General features: G+C 50.8%; 1 protein-coding gene across 3 annotated transcripts in view; it reads left to right on the top strand.

The window, feature by feature from the left end:
• Positions 1-11822, top strand: part of LOC144155506 (epithelial splicing regulatory protein 2-like) — a 37346-nt gene extending 25524 nt beyond the window's left edge. For all 3 annotated transcript variants that reach the window (XM_077687001.1, XM_077686999.1, XM_077687000.1), the window contains one exon: positions 8704-11822. In XM_077687001.1, coding sequence (XP_077543127.1) covers positions 8715-11558 — 2844 coding nt within the window. In that variant the 5' untranslated portion in view covers positions 8704-8714 and the 3' untranslated portion in view covers positions 11559-11822. The remainder of the gene's footprint in view (positions 1-8703) is intronic.
• Positions 11823-12096: the final 274 nt, after the last annotated feature.

Genomic DNA, 12096 nt, shown 5'->3' with positions numbered 1-12096 from the left:
TCACTGATTTTTTTGTCTTCATTTCAAATAAGTTAGCCGTTGGTCCACGTACTCATTGATCATCATAGGTGACCCTCTTTCACAAGCTGGGTGGGCACTTCATGAAGACAGTCTTACCGCTCAAAGAAAGCCAGAGAGTTGCCGTTGCTGCAAACCTAGTCCGCTGCAAATTGGAAAGCGAGTGTAGAAGTTGGAGAAAACATGTAGCATTCAATTTCGTCTTGGGAACCTGGAGGTTGGGCGCTAGAGGTTGCGCGCTAGAAGCTTTTACATAAAATGCACTCAGTACATTCTGTCCTGGCTGCCTTTCGACAATGCCATTTTGCAGAGCCTGCGCTTCTTAAGCCCACAGTTTAGGGAAGAGAAGTCTTTTGCACTTATTTATTTTAGGGTATACTAGCTACTAGGCTGCCGCAAGTAATCAAACCCTGCAGTGTCTTTACTTTGATGGATGAATACACGCTCCTCACGGTAGTCATTTTAAAAATAAACCTTCAAGTTATTTCATGATCTGTTGGCTTAGGCAGTGAATGCATGTGCACACTCGCACAAACTCGTGCGGCGCTTGTCTTGAGGCATTTCATAGTCACTGCTAAAAGACATCTGTGCGGAAAAAACTCGTCTGCACCGAAGGCATTTTACATGTTTAAACATTTCTGTGTGCCCAGGATGCTGCTTTTGGGGCTCCTCTCGGTTGTTTTGCTTCCCTTCTAGCAATATTTCTCAAATCCTAATGCTCGTTCTGGCTGCTGCAAAAGCCGATTTTGCTGCTCCAAAACCTACTTTTGGCTGCTCCAAAAGCTGCTCCAAAATGATTCGACCCAATCACATCACTGGCGACCGCTCGGCGCTCTGTTTCTGGCACAAGAGTTTCATTGGTTTCTTTTCCCCTTCCTTGGCTGCTGTACTCAAAACAATTCTTTGCACCCTCTTCTGTAATTCATTGTTATGAGCGAACAACGCTTGCCAAGGAATTTCACTGCTTCCCATCATGCCATGATTGTAGGGAAATGGGAGTGGATACATTTGGCCTTCTGAGCAAACCGTGTTGCCTTGTGTCCTCTGTGCACTTTGCCGTTTATCGTGTTACCGGAAACAGGAGTTTGTTGCTGAGAACGATCTCTGTTTGCAGTTTCCGTATTCGACGTACAGACTGCTGTAATGTCAAGTAGTGACATCTGGTCAGTCGGTCTCAAAGCGAATGGCACAAAAGTTTGGGGCCCAGAACTGTTCGCTTACGCTTGAAGTAGCTGGAATCTTGGATGTTTTAGATTAGACTCTCACAATACAATAATGTTCTTTTAAAATAGTTGTAGAGGTGTAGAGTTTTAGGAAAGAAAACATGTCAATGCTGCCATCTAGTGGGAACAATTAACACCAAATAATGCATTAACCAGAATTTATGCCTCTGCTAAATGTTTCGGCCTAAAATCAGTAAAAGATGTTGTAATAATTATGCAGTAACCTGTATTACCTTGCCCAGCATGATTTTAAAGGCGTAAGAGAACTTTGCGATTTCATAAATACATATGAAACATCTGAAGTTTTGCTCGCCCACCTAAAAAAATGTCGTTTGTAGTACTACTGGGCATCATTTAGCAAGAATAACAATGAACAACATCAACTAGGGTTACTTTTATCAGCTGTATCAAGCATAAAGCGCCGAGTGCAGTGCATTTGCTGTTATCAAGACGTGCGGTACACTTCGCCGGTGCAGGGAGCTGTCTGGGGACGGTAAAACCTGTGCTGGTAATTTACTGTTCACGGTAACTCTCGCACATGCACAGTGGACTCCCGCATTCACTATGTGCAGTACCTGCTGCTCGAAGTCCGAAGAACCAGAAGGGTAGCTCCAGAAAAAAAAGGCACTGTCGTTCCATGTGTGACCGACTTGCTGAAGTAACCACGGTAATGGTGACTCTTCAGTTCGGTGTTTTATGCGGACAGAAGTCTGGCAGCATTTGCAATGTTAAACATGCTTCACTGTTCGTCCTGTGCGGCACGGGCATTGTTTACTCATTGCCATTGCCATGGGACGACGTGTATTTTGGCAAGTTAAGCAGGTTCTTGAGATACGGTGCAGAGAAAAGCTAGGGGCACAGTTTGTGGCATAGATCGTGGGTAAATTGTCCGTACTAGGTCACTTTTGGGATCAATGCTTGTTGCGGTGCCGAAACGAGGGGGCGGGGTCGAAAGAAGTGTGGGCTGAAGTGTCGCCGTCAAAAATTGCGGACATAAAGGCGAATTCAAGCAGGCAAACATCAAATGCGTGCTTCACCTCGGACTACTACGTCATCGCAAGTCGCCAAGGCAATAAATATCTTGTCAGAGTAATATCTTTTGTTACTATGTGCGAATATGCCTGCTATATCTTGGACTTACTCTACAAGAACAAGAGAGTAGATTTCTGACACAAACAAAACCACTTTGAAAGCCCCTTTGAAAGCCCCTAGTCCTGTCTGCACAAAAGTGGGAGCAGTTTCCATGCACAGATCACCAGACTTAACGCGGCAGGTTTTCCTGAACACGCGATGCGCAGGAGTGCCCAGAAACTATAAAGTGGGGATTTTGACAGTGGAGTCTGGGAAAGGGTCGTCCGGTGGACAGGGTGAAGACTGGTGTGACTGTACATGCACTGTTTATCGCATGGCCTGAAGAATTTTGCTGGTCGTTGCAAAAATAGGGTGCTTTTCTCTGCTCCGAATGAGCTTGTCAAGCTTTGTAAATTGGTGGAAACAAAGTTTCCCTGGCAAAAGTATGGCATCGTTTGCAATGCTAAACATGCTTCACCGTTCGTCTTGTATCATGGGACGATGTGTATATTGGCCAGTCAGGCAGGTGCATCAATATACGTCTCGTGGAGTACTGGAGGTCACTTCAAAACAACCATTTGCACATCACTCGGCACTGCACGACCCGCACTGATAATGGTCAAGTGAGCTTTCCGCTGCTTGAGAACGTGTATTTTGTAGCAGCACAAACACCAGCTGTCAAGAGAGGTCATGGAGCCATTTTACGTAAAAAGAAACGAAGGCAAGTGCATCAGCCATGAATGCACTGCAATATTAAGGTGATGCCCTGGGCATGTGTTTGTTCTGGTAGTATATATTTGTTTTTGCCTAATAAAAAAACATTTGCGGAAAAAGTAGCGCCATCGTGTGTCCGATTTTTTGTCCTCATCTTCAAGCGCTATTTAACTATGTACAAGAACCAACTAGCCCGACTAATGAAAACTGCTGCATTCGGGGGTTACTTTAGGTGGCACACATTTTCTTAGAAATCGTTGGAATACTTTTTTGGCTTTGAGAGGACACCTTCTGCATCTGACTACATTTCACTTCCATTATTTAGAAGTTAATCACAAGGAAGCCAGCACCGCTGCTTCATTTTTGGTGCTATTTATGGAGTATGGCCAAATCTTTCTAACAGTTCGCCTGTGCCACAGTCAGCCGGTCGACGTGCAGCTAGCTACGTGGCCTTGCACTTTAACTAATGTGGTCGCTAGATTGCGGACCTCAGTTTGGTGCTTTTTGGGTGCCGTGACAGCCTTTGTCAAAGCAAAGCACATCCACAGGCTGCATCCCTGGTTGTAGCATTTGGTGCCCCATCAGCTTCCACGAGGAAACCCTACTGCTTTCAACTCGGCAGTGTTGCTGGGACCTCATCTTGTGTCGTTCAGCACCCTGCGTGTCAGCGAAGCAGCAAGCAACTGGATGGTCGGTCAGCATGCATGCACCACGTCTTGATGACTCGTTGCGAAGTCGTGAAAGGTTCCTTGGCACTTTCCGCTTAGCACCATTTTGTTGGTGCCGGCCTAGCAGGAAATGCCCAGTCGCGAGCACCAGCGCACAAGGAGGGGCACTGAATGTGCGGTCACATCCCCGTGCTCTTTGGCATTGTGTGGTTGTTCAGCTACCGTGGGACTTCAACAATTGGCAGCGAGCGCAAATGCAAACATGTCGCTCACTAGGATGCTTTGACGCCTGTGCTTGTATAAGCTAGCTCACGGTTTGAACATTGTTTCTTGCCTAGCTCTTGATTAGGGAAAGTTGCCGTGTATGGGTAGTATGTTGTGTGGCAAGCATATTCGTGCCTGTGTTGCCTACTACTTTGACTGGCACATTCTCGGTAGGGACCGTGCACCTATGTCGTTGGAAAGCTGCCCTCCAGTTTTGTGCATACAAAATGAGGGATGTCATACACAGTCTCATGTTGATGTTGGCACTGGTCGGCTGGTACAAGGAACTAGGTGGCAAAGCCTATAAGCCCCCGATATGCTTCCTGTCAAGGGATGAACCTCCTTCCTTATGCATTGCAATGGTTTTTCAGTCTAGTGTGATCAACAGGACTTGACAATCCATCACATCCCTACAGCTGAAAGCATGAAAATAGTGCAATTTGCCCGCAAAAAAAGGGCCAACAAAGATGGGCACCTTTTAATGGAAAAGGCGTGAAGAAATATACAATTTTGTGTCTTTCAGCAGCTGTCAAGCATATTTTGCAAGGGTCTTGAACCCTACAAGTTTCCCTGATAGTTGTCACTTGCTAACAGCTGCAATGTTTGCTTTTGATGCACAGAGAATGGGATTCACATCCCTTAACTAATTTGTGGCTTTGTCTATCCATAATATCTGCAGTGCTGTCAACTTTTCTGTTAGGACGCAGTTTGGAAGCCGGCTGTCTGGGTTACTACACCAGCCATTTCAACATTAACACTCCTCGCGCACTGTGAGGCATGGTGCTGACATAAAATGAGGGAACTGCCCAACTCTGAATGCCTTGATTTGACAAGGAAGCAAGCTTGCAGAACATTTTTTTTTAAATGTTCAAGCATTACTCTAAGCTGAATGTCCGTGTTAAAGCAGAAGGGAAGGTGCCATTGTGGTATGTCTGTTGCCTCTGAAAAGTGGGACCCCACAACTTGTGGTCCATGGTTTATCTACTAAGCTCTAAACTGAGCAGTGACGCGAAACACTTGCCTCGTACCACTCGACAGAAGTACCTGTGTAATGCTTCCACGATTGCATAGCGTATCGCTCATAGAGGGAGAGAGTAAACTGGGCAAATGCAATATGCCACGAGTCGTAACATCGGCAAATGGCTCGAGCCAATTGGTGACCAGCACTTTGGCAACTGCATACCTGCCAACTCTTTCGAATTTTCCGTTAAATGTACGAATTTTGCCGCATCTTACGATTTTACGAATCGTGCCTGAAATTTTACGAATTTTTGGAAAAAATTGGACTATCTTTAAATGACACTGGTACCTGCGCCGCCATGAGAAAGCAATACGTAGTATTGTTATCACCAACTGCGAAGCAGCGATTTCTGTCTTCTTCTCGAGGTGGGCTACGCATCCATATCCAGAACTCGCTACATCTAAGGCAAGTCTGCTTATAGCGTGTTGTTCACGGGCCGGTTACGATTTCCGTGTTCGTGGCGCTCTTTGTATGACAGCTGCGTCCTGTGCAGTAAGACCCGTGGTACGACCGCGGTAGTTCCTTCGCATTGTAACAGCGGGCTCGAAGCCGCAAGGCTACTACCAAGTGTTCTTGAAATCGTACATGTAAGAATTTGCTTCCCTGCCCAATGGAGTTGCTGGTCATTACTCTACAACACTGACGGTTTGCACGTATGGTTCTGAAAACGCGAGAACGTTTGTCACAAAACGTTTATCCGTTCAGACTTAAAAATTAAAGTGTACTGTCCCCACTTCCCCGAGTCCGCAGACTTAAAAATTAAAGTGTGCTGCTCCCCACTTCCCCCAGTCCGCGGTTATTACGAATTTACGTCACCAGGTTGGCAGGTATGCAACTGAAACTAATGCTGAAATCGATTTCAGCTGTATTCATGCTACATGAACCGAAGGTAAACAAAGCAAGCGAAAATTGAAGCGTTTAAAAATGAAAGGCAGCAGATATAAACAGTAAACTCGTTATGATATCGCTTTATTTAGTGTTTATTACAGTACATTGCACGCATATTGTCCCCGCTGTTAACGAAGTATCGCATAGCAAAGCCAGTTTCCTGTACCAACCATTTCATTATAATGAGGGTTGACTGCATTTTGCATGCGTACTGTGGGCTGGCAACTGCAGGCATTGGATTTTTTTTTTGCATTTTGTGTGTTGATATCCAGAAGAGATCCTCTGCACTTTGAAGGAGAACGTCGGCCGTAGGTAATATGATTGACGTGAATTTTCATTTGCAAACTGAGGCTGCAGATGTGGTAATGAAATGGAAGTGGCTTCTACGTCTCCCACCATTGTTGTTTGTTGATTCAAAAAGAAATGACGAGGGAAGGATGCACTGTGGAAATAATTTTACCCAGTCCAGGTTTCACCTGCATACAAAGCAGTGTGGGGGAGGGCAATATAGGGGAGAGAGATTAAAAGTGGTTTTTACATTGTCTAGTGCAGTGTAGGGCTTCGTTGGCATTTCGCATTTATGCATCCAAACACCTTTGTCGCTGCTGGACATCAAACCCCCACTTTGGGTTACCCCATCACATCTCCTGCGACATGTCTTTACATGTCTTTTCCTCTTGTGCAGATTCTCTGTGGGTTGAGCTTTGGGAGAAAACCGTCTGCAGTCCTGCGCGTTTGTGGTTCCTTATCTACTCGCCTGAATTTCCCTTTGGCAGTACTCGTTTTCCTATCTTTGTGTGGGGGGGTCAAGTCGTTTTATTGCATCGTGGTTGAGGTTTGTCCTGGTGTGTTGAAACACGCTCTCAAATGCAGCCACAGTATTTTTGTTATAGCTTATTTCTACACTTTACTTCAAGCAGCGTTCTGTATAGCGAAAAGAAGGTGGGCCAGAACCAAGTGACTGGTAGCATAAACATCTTGGATAGTCACAAACCAATCTTTCTTTCCCCCTTTTTTTTTCTCTTGGCACGCGGCCCAACTGGGGCCATGCCATCATGCTAGTTGTCAATTGCGTTGATGGCACCATTAGCAGACTTCTCTAGTGTTTGACACGGCTTCTTGTAAAGTGATTGGCAGTTAAGGCACACCTGTGTGTTCTGCGCATTAGCTCATCGATACATTCACCTGTGTATGCCCCAAAATAAGCTAAAGGATCAAACAAAAATAATGTTCTCTTAGCATGCCTAAACTAAAACCTATTTTTAAACCATGGTTTTCCTCAAGTTCAATAGTTGGTGTGATGCCACAGATTGGCGTTAAAATGGAGTCCAGGGGCCATTTCGCCCACAGTCGCTTCCTTTCCTTGTGTAGCACGGTATGCGCGCGCATTTTACCAGGTACAGTCAAAGCACCCACCTGAGTGCAGCCTTGCGGTAGAAGGTCGCAGTGCCAGAAGCATTATACAGGTTCTTGATTGAGAACAGGTGCCGGCCCTCAGCGTAGAGGGGTTACGTTTCGTCTCGCTCCTCGCAACTCGCGGGAGTTCGCAGTGGCTGCCGTTGTGATAACGCTGCATAGGAGAAACATTCGAATTTCTCCCGCTGGCTTGTGTACGTGCCGTGAAGAGCGCCATCATGGTCCCGCAGGTTGTCATGGAGATGGCGACATTCAATCCCGAGGGGCTTCCTATTGAGGACTAATTTAGGTGGGAGTGTCAAATCCCACTATGGTACTGGGATCCGTTGCGTGCATATGACGGGGAACCTGTGACGTTATACCGTTAGATGGAGCTGCCGACACAATTGAGATATTTTGATAACTGCCCAGCTAAGATTCCAGCTTTGAAAACAAGACAGTACTTGGTGTGGAACACATTGCGTGCCTCCGGGTTAGCTCGTTGGAAGAGGCTCTATCGATTGAGCAAACCCAGAGGTGGGAGACAAACTTCTTTATGGAGGTAGAAGCAGTTGTCGAATGCTTTGAGCAAAAGCAGGGTGGATAGCCTTGGAACAAGGGTAATTGGCGTCCACTCAGATATCCAGAAACTGCCTCAATTGGTAGAAAACTGCACTGGCAAAGCCTGTTTTCTTACCTCTGTGGGCTGCAAAGACGGGCCTCAACAGATCGCCTCTTACTCCACAAGCGCGGTTATTAGGTAGAGGGCGAATACTTCCGAGGAGTGACTTTCGGTACCCACTCTGTTGGGGCCTGCTTTGCAGCACGAAGAGGGAAGAAAACAAGCCTAGGAAACACGGGTGTATAGTAGTGCTGCCTCAATGTCTAACAGCCAACAATGCGCGGTTCGAAGTGACTGTAGTGGCCTTTTGCTGTTTTTCACTATGACGGGTCCGTATGTAATAGTAATCATTTAGAAGGTCCTGACTATCTAGTTAGCATCGCTGAGGTGTTTTAGTGCAGGTTGAAGCCACCTTGCCATGGGAATAGTTTAAAAATGGGTTTACAACACGTGCATTGTTTTTCCCCTGTTAGCTAGTGAGTAGGAGTCGAGCTGAAGTGCTCTGAAGCACGTTACAAAGGTGTGCTGTCGTTGGTAGTGGCTGTGGTCAAAATTGCACACAAACGCATCCAACGAAAGCAATGCCGTGCTCCATGCCATACCAAACAAGTTTCGGCGGATCCCAAACTATGCATTACAGCGGCAAATGGCGAATCTTGTTGTTTACAAACGCAGTGTTCCTAATGTGATTATTTGTGCTAGCCACAAATGTTGGGTGGGGCGGGCGTGACGCGCAAGTCCGGCCACCGGCCGCTGCAGAGCTGCGTCTCGTCCTAATCGGGTCTGCTTACCAAGTCACCACGCCGTCTGTCCTTGCAGGAGCCTCCAAAATGTCGATCATCATCCGACTGCAGAACCTACCCTGGGCCGCCAACTCGCTGGACATTCGGCGCTATTTCCAGGGCCTCAACATTCCCGAGGGTGGCGTGCACATCGTTGGCGGCGAGAAGGGCGACGCCTTCATCGCTTTCGGCAGCGACGAAGATGCGCGCCAAGCCATGGAACGTGACGGTGGCAAGATTAAGGAGGTTCGCATCAAGCTTCTGCTCAGCTCACGCGCCGAAATGCAGCGCATCATCGACCAGGCGCGCGCCCAACACACTGCGCCACAGCCCGTCAAGAAAGACGAACGCCGTCGTCCTAGTCCTGATGACCGGTCGCGCAGAGCTCCCAGGGATCGGTCGCCGAGGGATCGGTCTCCAAGACGCCGCTCGCGCCGGGACCACAGCCGGTCGCCGCAGTACCGTAGCCGAGACAAGGACCGGTCGCGCTCTTCGCGTTCCGACGAGCGACGCAGAAGTTTCGATGAACCCGCCAGAGCCGCGGAGCCTCCGAAGGTGTCCAATGGCCAGCCTCCCGAGCGTAAAGCTTGGGATGACAAGACTGCTGCCGCCTATGCTGACCCGAACAAAGCACCAGCTGCTCCCATTTTCCCGATCAGCGATATGAGCCCGGCCTCGCGGCAGCCGGGCGACGTTGGCCCAGCACCTGTCAACATGGCCTGCCCACCGGCTCCCATGCCAAACTTGGCAGCCTTTAACCTGCCCCCAGTGGGCCTGATGGGCGGCCTGTCCGGCCTGACCGCGAACATGATGGGCGGATTGATGGGCCCTGGAGCCACCGGCGACGTAATGGGAGGCATGCCGGCCGGCGTGAATGACGGAGTGCCCGTGGCCGGCAACCTTTCAAGCGCCCTGGCCGCTCACATGGGGGCTGGCGGCCTCCCGGTCAACATGCCCGCCAACATGGGCCCGGTGGGGCCTGGAGCCGTGGCTGGCGCCGGCCCAATGGCTGGCGGCCTGGCGGCCAACATTCCCGGAGGCATGGCTGGCGGCCATATGGGCGGAATGGCAGGCCCCGGCGTCGGCGTAATGGGCGCTGCTAACGTGGCTGCTGCAGGAATGCCGGGGCCAATGGGTGGCAATCTGCCGGCTGCCTTTGGAGATGCGATGGCGATGCCCAACAGCATGGAAAATATGGCCCCAGGCATTGTGGATCGTCGACCTGATGGTGGAAAGATGAATCGCAAGAACGACGGAGGGGGTCCGCCACCTGGTGGTCCGCGAGACGGGCCCCGTCACGGGGACGAGAGCTGCTGCGTCGAGCTGCGTGGCCTGACCAGCGCTCCGACTCCTCGAGATGTGAAGGACCTCTTCCGCGGTCTTCGCATATTTAGCGGCTGCATTCGCGTGGCCACGTCGGAGACTGGCATCAAGAGCGTCGTGGTGCGCTTTGCCAACAAGTGGGACGCCCGTGAAGCGCTTCAGGGCAACTACAAGCAGCTTGGTGGAGACTCCATTCAACTGTTCCCGTTCCCAGAAGACCTTTTCGAACAGACTGAGCTGCTTGTCGCGAACTCAGCGGCGCCGCCGCCAAGCCAAAGCCGTCCTCGCGATACTGACTTGATCGTCGCCATGAAGGGTCTCCCTTACAACACCAGCGAGCAAGATGTGCTGCAGTTCTTCGGAGGGCTCAATGTTCTGGACATTTTTGTCGAGCATGAACGCAGCGGACGAGCGACTGGAGTGGCCTTTGTGGAGTTTGCGGACAAGCGAGACTTCGAGGCTGCAATGAATATGCAAAGGCGCAAGATAGGGCATCGCTACATCGAGGTGGGCGTGGGCAGCCGGGATGCCATGTACGCCGCCCGAAATGGAGACAGTGGCCGTCCCGAGGCGGGGCCGGGAAATCGGCGCGAGGAAGAGGAGCCTCACGCAATGATGCCGGACCGTGGGCCTGAAGTTGGTCCCATGCACGGCCCTGCTGGCGGCCCGCCCCACGGGCCGGGTGGCCACTCGCTCGTGCCTCCCAGCCACACCTGCGTCTCGATGCTGGGGCTGCCGAACACGGTGACGGACAGGGACATCGCCGACTTCTTTAGCACGCAGGGCGTCATTCCGCGCGCCATTCATATCATGCTCGGCGCCAATGGCGTGCCCACGGGCCACGCGTTTGCCGAGTTCGCCACTCATGCGGACTGCGAGAGGGCATTCCTGCAAGACGGGGCCAACCTTGGGCCCCACCTGATTGCGCTCAAGACGATTCCCTACAGCGAAGTAGCGCAAGCTCTGGGAGGCCACCCGCGGCCCGACGGCCGACCCGACGGTCGTCCTGACGGACGCCCTGAAAATCGTTTCGACAATCGCTTCGAGGGCCGCTTCGACGGCGGCCGCCCCCACGAGCGCGGTGGCGGTCGGCCCGAAGGAGGCCGGCCGCCCATGCGGCCTGAAGGCGGCCGCTTCGACGGCGGCCACCACCCGCCGCGCGACGGGCCGCCCAAGCGGCCACTTCTCGAGCGCTCCTCGCGGCCGCCCCTGTTCCCCGACGGTGGGCCGCGCCGAGGTCCGCCCGGGGTCTTCCCAGATCAACGGGGCGGCGGGCCCCTGCTGCGCGCGCCGCGCGAGGAGCCGCAGGGGCCGGATGCGTTCGGCAAGCCTGGCTGCGTGGTCACGGCCACCAACATACCGTACCGCGCCGGCGTGGAGGATATCATCCACTTCTTTCAGGGCTACGAACTCACCAAGGAGAACGTCATGCGCCGTTTCAACGACCGGGGCCAGCCGACGGGTGACGCACGGATAGCCTTTCCCACTCCCCGAGATGCGCAGGAAGCCCTCGCCAAGTTCGGCAACCGACTGATGCAGGGTCGCTCCATAACTCTGGGCATTCTCTGAACTACTTTTTTTTTTTTTTTTTTGACGCTGGGCATCCTCAGAACTTTTTTTGACCATCCTGTGAACTTTTTTTTGTTCCCCCATCATTCCCATCCGCTCACCGTGTGCTTTTTTTGTGTGCGTGTGGGAGTATGTGTGTGTGTGTGTGTGTCCTGTTGCTTGAGAGCCAAGCTCTTCGCTTGTACAAAGGTCTGTACAAAGTCGTCATTACTGTTGGTTTTTGTGCATAGTCATACATTAATAAAAGACCAAACCGTTCGGTAATCTGCCTCTTTTTTTCGCCGTTGCAGCTTGAGTTGAACCTCTCGACTCGAGCGGGCTTCTTGGCTACCTTTCACAGCTGCATTGTTATCGCCGTTCAATATATCAAGGCCATGTACAAGTGGGTAACCTGCTCGACCCGGTGGAGCGGATTTTTTTCTGTAGGGGGACGGGGGGGACGCTGCAGTTGGGCCCTTTCAGGTAATTGGATGTGCTGCTTGTGCGTGGCCTGACAACAGTACTGAACGAAGTAGCATTTTCCAGATGACTTACCCAA

The sequence above is a fragment of the Haemaphysalis longicornis genome, unplaced genomic scaffold, assembly GCF_048455015.1.
Source record: "Haemaphysalis longicornis isolate Haplotype H1 unplaced genomic scaffold, Haemaphysalis longicornis Haplotype H1 scaffold_1, whole genome shotgun sequence".
Classification (NCBI taxonomy): Eukaryota; Metazoa; Arthropoda; class Arachnida; order Ixodida; family Ixodidae; genus Haemaphysalis; species Haemaphysalis longicornis.
Note: the sequence above shows the minus strand (reverse complement) of the source record. Positions and strands in the feature narration are given on the sequence as shown.